Source organism: Sinohyriopsis cumingii, chromosome 5 (genome assembly GCF_028554795.1).
Source record: "Sinohyriopsis cumingii isolate HCF-2022 chromosome 5, ASM2855479v2, whole genome shotgun sequence".
Lineage (NCBI taxonomy): Eukaryota > Metazoa > Mollusca > Bivalvia > Unionida > Unionidae > Sinohyriopsis > Sinohyriopsis cumingii.
The window spans coordinates 107,179,220-107,193,817 of NC_142965.1; the positions used below are offsets into that span (position 1 = coordinate 107,179,220).

The 14,598-nt window shown below is 37.0% G+C and overlaps 1 protein-coding gene across 20 annotated transcripts in view; it reads left to right on the forward strand.

Annotated features, from left to right (window-relative positions):
- The window catches only part of LOC149799947 (uncharacterized), a 120,508-nt gene that overhangs the window by 58,601 nt on the left and 47,309 nt on the right, over window positions 1-14,598 (forward strand). For 15 of the 20 annotated variants that reach the window (XM_089959420.1, XM_089959419.1, XM_089959421.1 and 12 more), the window contains 5 exons: window positions 7-120; window positions 2,135-2,248; window positions 4,199-4,312; window positions 7,691-7,804; window positions 8,500-8,613. The exons of 1 other annotated variant lie outside the window; for it this stretch is intronic. In XM_089959420.1, coding sequence (XP_089815546.1) covers window positions 7-120; window positions 2,135-2,248; window positions 4,199-4,312; window positions 7,691-7,804; window positions 8,500-8,613 — 570 coding nt within the window. The remainder of the gene's footprint in view (window positions 1-6; window positions 121-2,134; window positions 2,249-4,198; window positions 4,313-7,690; window positions 7,805-8,499; window positions 8,614-14,598) is intronic. 4 more of the 20 variants (XM_089959429.1, XM_089959434.1, XM_089959435.1 and 1 more) reach the window with 4 other exon arrangements.

Below are 14,598 nucleotides of genomic sequence, written 5' to 3' on the forward strand. Positions count from 1 at the left end.
TTTTAGATGCGAATGAATGTGATGAGACTAGATGTGAGAATAATGGAATCTGCCTCAATACACAAGGGTCGTACATGTGCCAGTGTCAAGACGGGTGGGTAGGGGTACACTGTCAAGTTGGTAAGTTACATTTTGTGTTTACTAGTTGTACAATACTGGAATTTACTGGTTACAAACATTTGCGGCAAACACACTTTTGTCATCGAAACGTTGCAGTGCTAATAGATGAACTTAGGTTGATAGTATTAAAGTGATAATCCTACATGGAGTACGGTATATGGTACTGTGGTTCAAGTCCTACTTGGTCAACAGGACACAAATTGTATATGCAAATGGAATACACTCCAGCCCAGTTGATCTATGTTGTGCTGTGCCACAGGGGTCTGTTCTTGGGCCTGTTCTCTTCATTCTGTACACTCAGTCGCTCTCAAATGTCATAGATCATCATCCAGTGTCTCACCAATCGTACGCTGATGACACCCAAATATACAAATCTAGCCACACAACTGAAGTTGATGCTACCATCCAAGGTGTAGAGAGGTGCATTACTGATATCAAATCATGGGTGACATGTAACAAGCTGCAGATTAATGATGATAAAACTGAGGCCATTCTGATCACAAAACAAAGACATTCTCATTCACATCCTTTACCTCAAAAAAAAAAATATCAGCAACACCAACATTAAATTCACACAATCATTACAAAACCTAGGTGTTACTCTGGACAATACTCTCACATTGCACCAACATGTCATGAACATATGCAAGGCTGCATATCTTGACCTGAGACGCATCAGTTCAATTCGCAGATATCTTTCAGTTGATGCCACTAAAACACTTGTGTATTCATTAGTACTTTCAAGACTGGACTATTGTAATGTAATTCAATTCTGTCCGGTTCATCTCAATATCTACTTCAGAAACTTCAAAAAGTTAAGAACACAGCTGTTCGGATCATACTTAGAGTACCACGATCAGATCACATCTCCCCGCTGCTCTGAACCCTACACTGGCTATCCATTCGATCCAGAATCAAACACAAAATTTGTTCTCTGTGCTACGTTTCACTGTCGGACTCTAGTCCAACATACCTATCTGATCTCACCAATGTGTACACACCAGCAAGATACGCTCCTCTTCTAACAATCGTATACTTATTATTCCCACTATGAAAACAAAGTCATATGGACAGCGTTCTTTTTCATATCAGGGCCCAGCAACGTGGAATGAATTTCCCACTGAACTTAGACACAAGGCACAGTGATCACATTCAAGAGGGCTCTCAAAACGCACTTATTTCGACTGCAAGAACAAACTTAAAGACCTAATAATGTTTCCTACCTGAAGTATTCTCAGCATGTGTTTTATTTTTTTAATGTTTTTCTAATTTCATGGTGTTTGTTTTTGTAATAATATTATTATATGATTTTTTTATCTTATAGGTGTTGTCTAATGTTGTAAAGCGCTTAGAGCTTCTAAAGATTAGGTGCTGTACAAAGTCCTCATTATTATTAGTAGTAGTAGCAGTAGTAGTAGCAGTAGTAGTAGTAGTAGTAGTAGTATTAGTTATATTATTATTATTATATGTAGCAGTGGTAGCCGCAGTAGTGGTGAGTGTTTGCATGTATTAGTATCAGACTGCTGATGGAGTGTAGAATACGTACTGCACTGGTAATAAAAGTTAGTAGTGTTACCGGTAGATATAATTCGCTTGGCATATATTCAGATGCAAATATAGTTGTTGTATCAGCAACAGCAATAATAGTAGAAAAAAGCAATCGTAATGAACGTAGAACTAGTATAGTATTGGTAATAGAAAGTTTTCACATTGTTTTTATTGCTGTTATAAGAGGAAGATGGAGAAATAAAAATGCTGAGGGAGAGAATGCGCTGTGGTTATATTTTAACGTGGTGAAATGTAAATCGTCTAATTTGCTTTCTGTTGAGAATACTTGACATTAAAAGTATGAGAACACACGTCGCTTGACAATAATGACTTCGTGATTGAATACTGCTACTAGTATTTATGTCTGCCAGTTAACATTAAAACTTTAATCCTTTCGAAGTTTTCAGTAAAGGTCATCTCGATAGGTATATAATTATATCTCTTAGAAAATTAACTGCATTTTTAGATGTGAATGAATGTGCAGAGACTGAATGTGAGAACAATGGAAGTTGCCTCAACACACAAGGGTCGTACAAATGTCTGTGTCGAGAGGGATGGGAAGGAATACGCTGTCAAAACGGTAAGCTACATTTTCCATGTACTAGTCTATACATGCTGGAGGGGGGTACAAACAACTACGGCCTGAAAAGACCCTTTGCTAACGAAAAGAGTTTATACGAGTGAATTTATATTCTTGGTGATTTTTGTAGTTGTAGTAGCCCACATAATAATATCATTATTATTAGTATTCCTTGCGAAGAATAAAAACTTTTGAACCCGTTGACTCGTTCCCAGCTACGACAATGATGACACAGAGATGAGAATTCCACAATTTAAATCATCAAAAATTTCATGTGTATCTACAATCCATTTCAGCTTCAGAGTTTCAAAAATATGTTCCGCGAAATATTATTGTAATATTTGTTAAACGAGCAAGTTTAAGTAGAGAGATTTACAATTTGCCTATTAAAACTACTGAGAAATGGAATTAGTAATCTAGCAAAGCTGAGGATAAAACTGACAAACATTTGCTACCTAGAGGTAGACATATCACAGAAAAAGCAGCTATTTAGATTCCAACTTAAGAAGAATTGCATCTTGTTACAATGATCTTGAGACTCTTTCATTGCTGGGGCACGCTTCGGGAATTTGTTTTTGCATCAAACGAAGTAGTGGTAGATGTAGTAATAAAAGAAATATTTATTTTACTTGTCTTCTTTAATTTTTATCCTTGCTCTAAAGATAAACACAATGATATTCGTTTAACACCACTTGAATATACACTGTCTTTGATTATTTATATCTTTGCTTGTATACAAACTATTGTCTTTTCACGGCTTTTGGTTAACGTCGTTTTAAGTAGTGTATGTATGTATGTATGTATGTATGTATATATATATATATATATATATATATATATATATATATATATATATATATATATATATATATATATATATGTGTGTGTGTGTGTGTGTGTGTATAATATTCATCATTAAATATGTGATTGCTTGCTCGGATGTAAAGGCATGTGTTAAAGAATCAATTTGCCTCAATAAACAAGAGTCGTACATGAGTCTGTGTGGAGAGGGTGTGAAGGGGCACACTGCCAACTGGGTAAGTCAAGGATTCCATGTATTAGTATCAGAAGGCCACATATGAGTGGTTCCAAATATTGTAAAACCCGTTATAACGCGATGCTCGGAGTCTAAAGAATAACATCGGGATATAAGCGGGATCGCGTTAACAAATTGTTCGATGTAATCAGTTTTAACTAACCTCTCGATCATATAATCTACTACGGATAAGAATAGTCGCATTTTCCGAGAGCATGTGTTTAGGTTGTTAAAAAGAAAGGTCACTTTATTTTGTTTGAACTAATCGCGTTATATTGGGTTAGCCTGTAGTAGTGGCACCTTTACCAGTCATGTCCATTGTACAATAATGGTTGCACTTATCTTTTATCTTGATCTGACTTTAACAGTTTATATATTTAGTCTTTGTACAATTGTAACATTTGCGTTGAAATTATCCATGTAGTGCTTTCAATGCTGCTGGAAGATAGAGTAAATACATCATCGACAAAACAAGGAAATATTATCGTTTTTCGCTATAAGACAGTTAGCATGCATTTAGAAACAAATATACCAGTGAAAGCGGTGAAAGTGGTTGCATTAGCCGCAGGAAAGCTAGAATTGGCACTGATATTAGTAATGGAAGTTTTAGTGTGTTTAATGCTGTTGTTCCTCTGTCCTGGAAAAAATAAGAAAAACATAGTTTTATGAAGAGAAGTACTTAGAAACATATGTTAAAATGCTTAAGTCATCTAACCTCCTTTCCGTAAAGAAATAAACTTATAAAGTAAGCACTTCGAAAATCGCTTTAAATCGAGGTCCGCTTGAGTAAGCACTGGGACTAAATAATTATTGATTTGTTATTTAACATTTCAAAATTTGATCGATTAAATGTGTTTGATAACAGTCGTATCAAGAAGTACATATATCGTTGAAAACTTTATTTTCTTTTCTAGATGTAAATGAATGTGATGAGACTGGATGTGAAAACAACGGAGCTTGTCTTAATACACAAGGGTCGTACAGGTGCCTGTGTGGAAACGGGTGGAATGGGGCACACTGCCAGCTCGGTAAGTCATATTTACTGTATACTAGTATCAAAATGCCATAGGCGATAGGTTCCAAACAGCAGCAACATACAAACCTTTCCCCTCTGAAAATACTAATATGTTATTCCTATATTAGTTGTAGTGACATTTTCCACGGAGCAGTATAAAATGCTGCCGGAAGATAGAGACATAAAACGTCGGCAAGGAAAGAAGTAATATTAGGGTCAGGTGTAAGGTAGATGGTATGCAGTTTAGAATCAGATATAACTTTAGTAGGAGTAGTAGTAGTAGTACTAGTAGCAGTACTAGTAGTATTAGTGTTAGTAGCAATATTAATAGATGGAGTGTTGCTCGCAATAAAAGTAATATCGGCATAGTTATTAGTAAAACAAAAGCATTTTTTGGCTGTTCTTGACCTAGAGAGAAAAGGATCAATAGGCTGATAGAGAGAAAGAGTTCCAGGTAAATAATAATATGGTTCAATGTCAATCATATTTTGGTGTAAGGAAAACAAATTATATTGCATGACAAACATTTGTGAACATCGCTTGGCCCAAATGGATGTGTGGTACCTACAACCACTAGTCCTTCCTCTTCGTCGATTAACATTCACACTGTGTACATTTTCTGCTGAAGTGAATTCTAGACGTACGTCAATGTCAAATGTATTTGCATTTTAGATGAAAATGAATGTGCCGATATAGGATGTGAGAACAACGGAACTTGCCTCAATACACAAGGGTCGTACACATGTCTGTGTCCAGATGGGTGGGAGGGAGGAAACTGCCAGCTTGATAAGCTACATGTTCAATGTGCCATGTATTAGTAAATATATTTGCAACAGCGATACACACAACTTCGACAGGCAAAACAAAAGAATATTTGCTAAGTGAGGCGACATGTACGATTATACATATATTCTGGTGAAGACTAGTTTTAGTTGTCAAGAGAGTATTCACAGTATTTTAAAAACAAGGAATAAAGGTGGTTTCATCAGTAAAACTAGTTTAGTCTGTACTACTGGCATAATAATTATAGTAGTAGTAGTAGCTGCAGTGAAGTTGTGTTTGTTGCAGTCCATGAGAGCTAAAACAATATCCCATTCAGCCTTTGTACACTGAAAAGTAATATACCACCATGGGAAATATGTGCCATTGTTACCTTATTTTCACGCTAAAAACTGCACATACTTTCTATATTTAGGTCGGTTAATTAAGCGCTACTGTTTGAACAGTCCTCCGATTTTGATGTGTACACACTTGCTATGATGTTTTACGCCATCAGAACGAATGTGGGTTTATGTGATAAACATTTGGGTCTCCAAGTTAACGTATACTTTTTGCATCTTCATTACTTTCTTGGGCGCGGTTACTCCAACACTGATGAAAATAAATGCGTAAATGCATACTAAGAAATATTACACCGTGATTACAAAAGTAGAACACATTATTATAATTTTGCACTTGGCTATGCACACATTCAACATTTAGGTGAAAACTGTTTTTTCACCCTGTTGCTGGTACAGCCATCAAACTACATACGAACATGCCTTTATATTGATACAACCCCACCAAAAATGAACAGAAGTGAATTTGACCTATTTCAACCACATGCTTTGTTTACGGCATCACTCTGCATTGACCACCATACGTATTTTTAAATACAGACCAATTGGTTTTAAATAACTCTGTACAAGTGAGATCAGTCGTCTTCTAACAGCTTGAGTCTTTCTTATAAACACGTATTTAATAGTAGAAGTATTAGCTGAAACAACGACAACAGTAATTCTGGCAGCTGTTTGGTTACATAATTCATCATTCTTATTCTTTTTTTTGTTATTGGAAGAACAGAAGAGCCAAATAAATAAGAAAGATAAATATGTAGGTGGAGGGAATCATACAGAGATATGCATTATCGAGGTTAAATGCCACTCATCGTGCATCCTTTCTATTAAAAAAAATCAATGAACAAACTGTTATGAAGGGCAATCGTTCTGAACATGGTTTTATATTTCTTCAGTCATAGTATTCAGTAAAAGCTATCATAAGAAGTGCATATTTCTTTGAGAAGTTAAATTCCTTTATGACATGAATGAATATGCAGTGCATGGGTATAGGAACATTAGATATGAAAGAATATGCAGAGCATGTGTATGAGAACATTTGATGTCAATGAATATGCAGAGCATGGGTATAGGAACATTAGATATGAAAGAATATGCAGAGCATGTGTATAGGAACATTAGATATGTAAGAAGATGCAGAGCATCGGTATGAGAACAATATATGCAAATGATTATGCAGAACATGGGTAACTATGAAAACATTAGAAATGAATGAATATGCAGAGAATGGGTATACAAGCAATAGCACTTGCCTCAATACACAAGGGATTTAAAAAGGTCTTCCTTAGAAGGGGTGGGAGTGATCACACTGCCAGCTTGGTAAGCCACATTTTTCTTATACTCGTATACAAACAGCATCGGCTAACATATTTTAGGCAGTGAAAGACTTATTATAATTATAGGAATAACATTTTGTTATTGGTTCTTCTCATTGTAATAGTGCGCACCGTTGCTTAGATCGGTAGCATGAATATTAATAGTGATCTTATCCATGTACTAGAACCAAAATGTTGATGGATGATACACTAAATGAAACATCCGCTCCGGTGGCCTAGTGATTAGAGCGTCCGCCTTGGATGCTGGAGGTTGTGGGTTCGATCCCCGAACGAGTCATACCAAAGACTTACAAAAATGGTACTAACAGCTGCCTCGCTTGACGCTCAGCATTAAGAGGTTAGTGTTAGGACTGGCCGGCCTGGTGTCAGGATAATGTGACTGGGTGGGACATCATGCTACATGTCTGCGGCATGATGCCCCAGTGCTAGACATAACTATAAACTGCCACATTGCAGACATCGTAACGATATGACTGAGAAATTGTTAAAGCTACGTTAAAAATCCAAATCACACACACACACGCTAAATGAAACATTGCCAAAGAGGGGAAGTATTATTTATATTAGATTTAATTCAGTTAGCAAGTATTTAGAAGCAAATATAGTAGTAATAGTCATAGTAAACGAATCATTGGCTGCTATTGATGTTGCTGTGGGAAAAAGAAGATATAAATTTAAGTGTCTGATAAAGAAAACATCCTGGAGATGTACATTCTCGTGGTTAAATAAAATCATCTAACCTATTGTCTGTTAAGCAAGCAACACATAAAGTATGACACAAACATGGAATGCCACTTACACCGACGGCCTCATGAACGCGTACTGCCGATAGTAATGTCGGTCTGTTATTTAACATACAAACTTTCTCCTTTCTTAGTTTTCAGTAAACGTCGTCTCAAGAAGTACATCAGTCATTTAGAAATTTAAATTGTTTTTCAGATGCGAATGAATGTGATGAGACTAGATGTGAGAATTATGGAACCTGCCTCAATACACAAGGGTCGTACATGTGCCAGTGTCAAGACGGGTGGGTAGGGGCACACTGTCAAATTGGTAAGTTACATTTTGTGTTTACTAGTATCACAATACTGAAATTTACTGGTCACAAACATTTGCGGCAAACACACTTTTGTCATCGAAACGTTGCAGTGCTAATAGATGAACTTAGGTTGATAGTATTAAAGTGACAATCCTACACGGAGTACGGTAGATGTAGCAGTGGTAGCCGCAGTAGTGGTGAGTGTTTGCATGTATTAGTATCAGACTGCTTTTGGAGTGTAGAATACGTACTACACTGGTAATTAAAGTTAGAAGTGTTACCGGTAGATATAATTCACTTGGCGTATATTCAGATGCAGATATAGTTGTTGTATCAGCAACAGTAATAATAGTAGAAAATAGCAATCGTAATGAACGTAGAACTAGTATAGTATTGGTAATAGAAAGTTTTCACATTGTTTTTATTGCTGTTATAAGAGGAAGATGGAGAAATAAAAATGCCGAGGGAGAGAATGCGCTGAGTTTATATATTAACGTGGTGAAATGTAAATCGTCTAATTTGCTTTCTGTTGAGAATACTTGACATTAAAATTATAAGAACACACGTCGCTTGACAATAACTTGAATACTGCTACTAGTATTTATGTCTGCCAGTTAACATTAAAACTTTTATCCTTTCAAAGTTTTCAGTAAAGGTCATCTCGATAGGTATATAATTATATCTCTTAGAAAATTAACTGCATTTTTAGATGTGAATGAATGTACAGAGACTGAATGTGAGAACAATGGAACTTGCCTCAACACACAAGGGTCGTACAAATGTCTGTGTCGAGAGGGATGGGAAGGGATACGCTGTCAAAACGGTAAGCTACATTTTCCATGTACTAGTCTATACATGCTGGGAGGCGGGTACAAACAACTACGGCCTGAAAAGACCCTTTGCTAACGAAAAGAGTTTATACGAGTGAATTCGTATTCTTGGTGATTTTTGTTGTTGTAGTAGCCCACATATTAATAGCATTATTAGTATTCGTAGCGGCAATAAGAATGATAGTGCTGGAGGTACTAGTGATGGTAATTAGTGGGAGTTATAGCAGTGGAAGAAGTAGTAATATTAGTTGCAGTAGAAGTATAAATAGGCGTTTTGTTGCATGAGCTCCCATGCTAAATCACCATTGTCAACGACTCCGTATTCGCTGTTTATCGTTCGCAAATGTACACCTTTAATAATTAAGTAAATATCACAGACACTTTTACCTCTGCAGTCCTGAGCGTTTATGTGGTTTTGAAGCCTAAAGAGTGGTACACTTTTTTGATGTAAATCTTAGGCTTAATTACCAATACGCTGACTTTCTATAATTAGATCCGTTTCCTGTACACTATTGCCATAACAGATATTTAAATTTGTATGTACATACATCCTATGAAATATTAAATATCACCCTAAATATAGGTTAGTTACCGTAAACTATTTTTTTCGTTACTGGTAAATACATAATTCTTGCATCTACGTCAGTTTTTTGTACGCGCATGTACATGTATCCTGAGATGTAATACAGTGGGATGTCAAACTTAGGACACGGTGTGTCGTTTTTAGTTTTAGTTCAATGACATCGTACATCTTGATTGTTAAAGTGATGGTTTCATTTTGACGTTCTTGTTTGTAATGTACTGAAAGGGCACTTGCCGTAATATAAAAATGTTGCACAAGTGTCTGTATGGAAAAGGGGTGGGAGGGCACATTGTCAGTAATTTCTGTCATATGCTAATATATAAATACTGTTGGGGCTTAGGGTACAAACAGTAGCAATAAGGAAAGGATGGCATAGTTGTTGTAGTGCCAGTGCTGGAGTTTAAGGAGTAAATACACAATTTGTAATAACAGGAGTAGTAGTGATAATAGTAATAGTAGCGTCTACAGCACGATTGGTAGGTATAGCAGTACCCGTTGTTGCTGATGAAATATTAATAATAATGATAATAATAATAATAACAACAACAATAATAAATAATTGATATGTTGATGATCATCATCATCATCATTATGAAATGGATCAAGATGAACTTCGTGAAATGTACCTCAATCTTTTCATTATTTTCAGTAAGGATAATTAAATTGAAAAGAGCAAAGATTAGTAATCCTTTGGAAAAATATACAGATGGACGGCTGTATGAATACCTGTTGCTATCACTATTATTATTATTATTACTATTATTATTATTATTATTATTATTATTATTGTTAATGTTCATAACTCATCATTAAACCGCTATTATTTTGTTGAGCGCTGTGTTGGAGATGACTAGTAAGACAAATCCGGGCACGGAGGTCTCTCCAGCATGTGGATCACACAATAGTTGATATGAAAGTAAAGGCCTTGGCAACTGTGACCTTTGGAGTGGCGTGTTTTCTCTGCGCCTTAGCAATTCTCTTCCCCTCTGCTGCGCGGATGCCAGATATAATCTAGCAGCGCCAAGAAGAACAGTCTAGCGCAAGGGTCTCCATGAGGCACTGTTGATATGTAGATTTTCTAAACAACTTCAGTGAGTCCTTGAAACGTTTCTTTAGTGTCCAACGCGTTCCCTCGCAGAGTTCGCCATGGAGCAGCTGTTTTGGAATCCGTCACTCAATCATGCAGACGACGTTTCCTGCCCATCTGACTTTGGCCCTCTGCATCAAAATGAAGGTGGATGGCATGTCTGTCCTCGTGAGAACCTCTGTGTCAGGAATTTTGTCTTGACACCTTATCCGCATAATCCTGCGTCGACAGCTCACGTGGAATGTATTATCTTGTCTAGGGTGTGTACTGTAGACAGTCCACGTCAAGCTGGCATACAGGACAGATGTAGCATTGCAGCACGGTACACTTTCAGCTTGGTGGTAATGCTGATTCTTCTGCGGATCCACACAGTCGCATGAATTCTCCCGACGGCTGAGCTGGCTTTGGCGATTCTGCTGTTGACCTCGATGGCAATGTTAACTGCTATCGAGATGTTGCTGCCCAGATACGTGAAGCTGTCGACAATTTCAAGTTCTTGACTCTTCATTGTGATACTTGCATTGCAATATGGCTGTCTATTGGCAGATTGGCACATGACGTCACTCTTTTTTGTGCTGATCGCAAGGTCGTAGTTGTCGCATTCTTCAACAAACCTGTCCATGATAGTCTGCATGTTTCCGTCTGAGCTGGCATTGAGTGTGCAGTCGTCAGTAAAGAGGTTGTCCCTAATGACTCTTTCATTCACCTTAGTAACTGCCTGCAGTCGAGTGTGGTTGAACAGCTTCCCGTCAGTCCGGTATCTTACATGGATGCCCTCAGAACGCAGCCTAGTTTGACGCCATTTATAAATGTAAATGCATCTGAGGGTTCGCCATCATGTATTTCGTGGGCCATCATGCCGTCTTGGAGCTGGCGAATGACTGTGATGAACTTATTTGGGCAGTCGAATTTTGCCATGATCTTCCAAATTCCAACTCTGCTGACTGTTCAAAACGCCTTGATCAGTTTAACAAACATTGTGATGAGGTCTTCTGACATTTCTCCTCGAGTTGTCATACAGCAAATATCATGCCGACCGTCCTTTGGCCAACTAGGAAACTACATTGGCTTTCTGGGAGTAGACCCAGCTCAAGATGGTGAATGGAGCGATTGAGCAGGAAATGCCCAAATAAGCCGTAGTGCTTGTTGTTGTAGGGTTTGACGTCATTTTCAGCACAAGATAGGCTATACATGGCGGAAGCCGTAGTGCAATAACAGGCGTACTTGCGCTTGTGGTTATTCGAGTTTTATTAGAGCACGCATTATTTTGGCGGTGCTAGTAGTAACAGTCGGATTTATTGAGGATGTGAAACAATTTAACGATAATAATAATAATAATAATAATAATAATAATATAGCATTATTATCAGCAGTAGTAGTATTGTTGTTGTTGCAAAGATATATCGGTTGGTTGTGTAAGGAGCATTTTTCAGTTACAGCGGTCATAACATGAACACGTATCATTGAGGAATTTGGGTTGTCTTTGTTTAATATCAAGGAATGCACTGAGACTGGATGTGAGAACAATAGCTCTTGCCTCAGTAGACAAGGGTCATAATGGTGTCTTCATTTAGAAGGGTGGGAGAGGGCTCACTGCCAATTTAGTAAGTCACATGAAATATGTGGTTGCGTGGTAGTTGCAACATCAGAGGCAGTATTGATTTTGACGGCGGTAGCAATAATAGTGTTGCAACTGTTGTTGGTTGTTAGGTGAAAATATATTTTATTTTATGTTGATTTTACAACGAATTTCAAGGTTATATGCTCTAGACCACCAACATATTAGCCTTAGGTTGTATTTGAGGTGTATGTAACTATTGATTTTCGAAATAATTTATTGCAACACGTGAATTCCCAAGTCAGGTATGTCACAACATTTTTAATGTTGTTGCTGTTACCATCAATAGTATCGAGAGCAGTAGCATCAACGGCACTAATGGCATCAACGGTAAGATAGCAGGTGTAGCAGTAGCATCACCGGCACTAATTGCATCAATGGTAAGATAGTATGTATAACATTAGCATCACAAGTAGTAATGGCATCAACGGCAATATAGTAGGTATCACAGTAGCATCACAAGTAGTAATGGCATCGACGGCAATATAGTAGGTATCACAGTAGCATCACAAGTAGTAATGGCATCGACGGCAATATAGTAGGTATCACAGTAGCATCACCGGCACTAATGTCATCAAAGGTAAGATAGTAGGTATCACAGTAGCATCACAAATAGTAATGGCATCCACGGTAATATAGTAGGTATCACAGTAGCATCACCGGCACTAATGGCATCAACGGTAAGATAGTATGTATAGCAGTAGCATCACCAGCGCTAATGGCATCAACGGTGAAGTAGTACTTAAGGCAGTAGCATCACAATCAGGAATGGTGTCAGCGGTGATATTGTAGCTATAGCAATAACAGCAGCAGTGCTAATATTAGTGCTTAGTGGCGGTATTTGTGGCATCAGCTAGATTTGCTGGGGGGGGAGGTCTGTTAGGACCCACGGTATTTCAGTGGTGAAGATTTTGGAATCGTGACCAGAATGCTGAGGGCTCCATCTCCACCATTCTATCAGAACTATCCGGAAACTATGGTGTCTTTGGGCAAGGCACTTTAGTCTGCCTGCCATGGCATGATATGACCTCCAAAGTATAACCAGACTATCCTAAATATTCTTTGCTAGAAGGCCCCAATTGCATAATTTAGTGCCGGAAGGGAGTCTGAAATAAATCAATTTTCTTTGAAAACTCGTTTGACTTAACTATAATACAATTACTCATGAATGATTTTTAAAGAATATTCGCCTGCGAATCAAGACGAGAGCGTGATTCATAACAGTCATGCTAGGTTTATGCGAATTTCATTATTCTGGATTTTTAGAAGTCTTCAGTGATTGGAAAGAAAATTACCAGCTTTAATATTCAATTCATCTCTTTAGAGTTGAAACTTCCTAATTATTCTATAGAAGATAATGGATTTAAAATATACTCTACAATATCGCTGTTCTGATGTGAATGCATTCGTGTTATGCCCTGTCAGAGAATTTTTAACATATAAGTTACCACATTGTAAAGACTATTTTGTATACTGTAAGGTGAATTCAAAAGCATTAAAAGAACTGGAAATCTCTTTGTATCTGATATAGATAAGGGACATAACTATATTTTATATACTTATTTGTATTGAGAAGTGCACGCAACTCTAATCAGTTGTGTTATCTACATTTTAAAGATCTGTATCTATCTTTCATTAATTCTGTACTGACCTTTAGAATCCTGCTGCAAATTTCACCTTTAACAGCTAATGTAAGTATACTACACTACACGTTCATCCTATTTCTGCGGATTAAATACGGTTACAGGTTTTCACTGGCTTATATTTCCTAAATCTCTATTCGAATTATGTTGGTTCTCAAACAATTCTTCCTGCTACAAACTCACCTTTCCCACCGACATTCGGGTCAAGGATGCAGATATACAATACTTTTATCAAGGTTTCGATTATAGATTTTCATTTGCTTTTATTTTCTGTGTTTTATCATGGATTATATTCATACTTCGGATGATTCCTTGCGTTGCAAACGCAGTTCATACTAAAAACTTCCTTGTTTGTTAATCCTATGGTCCAATTAGGTAGCACATTCTAAAACATTTCCTTCAAGATATCTGTTACATTTGGTCGTTTGAATTCGTTTGTCTAATTATGGCACGAACACAACTCAGTATGAAACACTCTCGCTTATTCTTCTGATCCTAGGGTCAAAGAATTGTAGCATTGCTTCGAGCTGATCATATTGTCCTTATTCTTGCGAGAGGCAAATGCTTCTTTGCTCTGTATGCATCAGTCTCAAAGTTAGTGAGGGACAGAGACAGAATAAAGAGCAAGTAATAATAGTTTTCACCGATTAGGTGCTAATAACACAACTGTTCTGATAATACAGGCAAATAATGTTTTCTGAGTGATTCTAAAAAGCTTAATTTTTTTTATTTAGGCCCGACCCAAAAAGGTACTTTCCACGCAATTACAGAAGAATTTTCCGTTTCTGAAACGAACTGTGCTCAGTCATTACATTAAAATTCATAATTCCGGATCTATGAACATTTTTTGAGGAATTATCTGCCATTTCTTGAACTGGACGTGCGTAGTGTATTTTCATGTTTATATACAAGGGTTGAATAATTTGCCACATTTTATTTAAAAAGAAAGCTAACGGCGAACCATTATAGATTCTTACGAATTGGTGTTCATCTTATTAGAATCGAGAATGTGTATGTCGTTATTTATATCATTCACATGTATAAAAA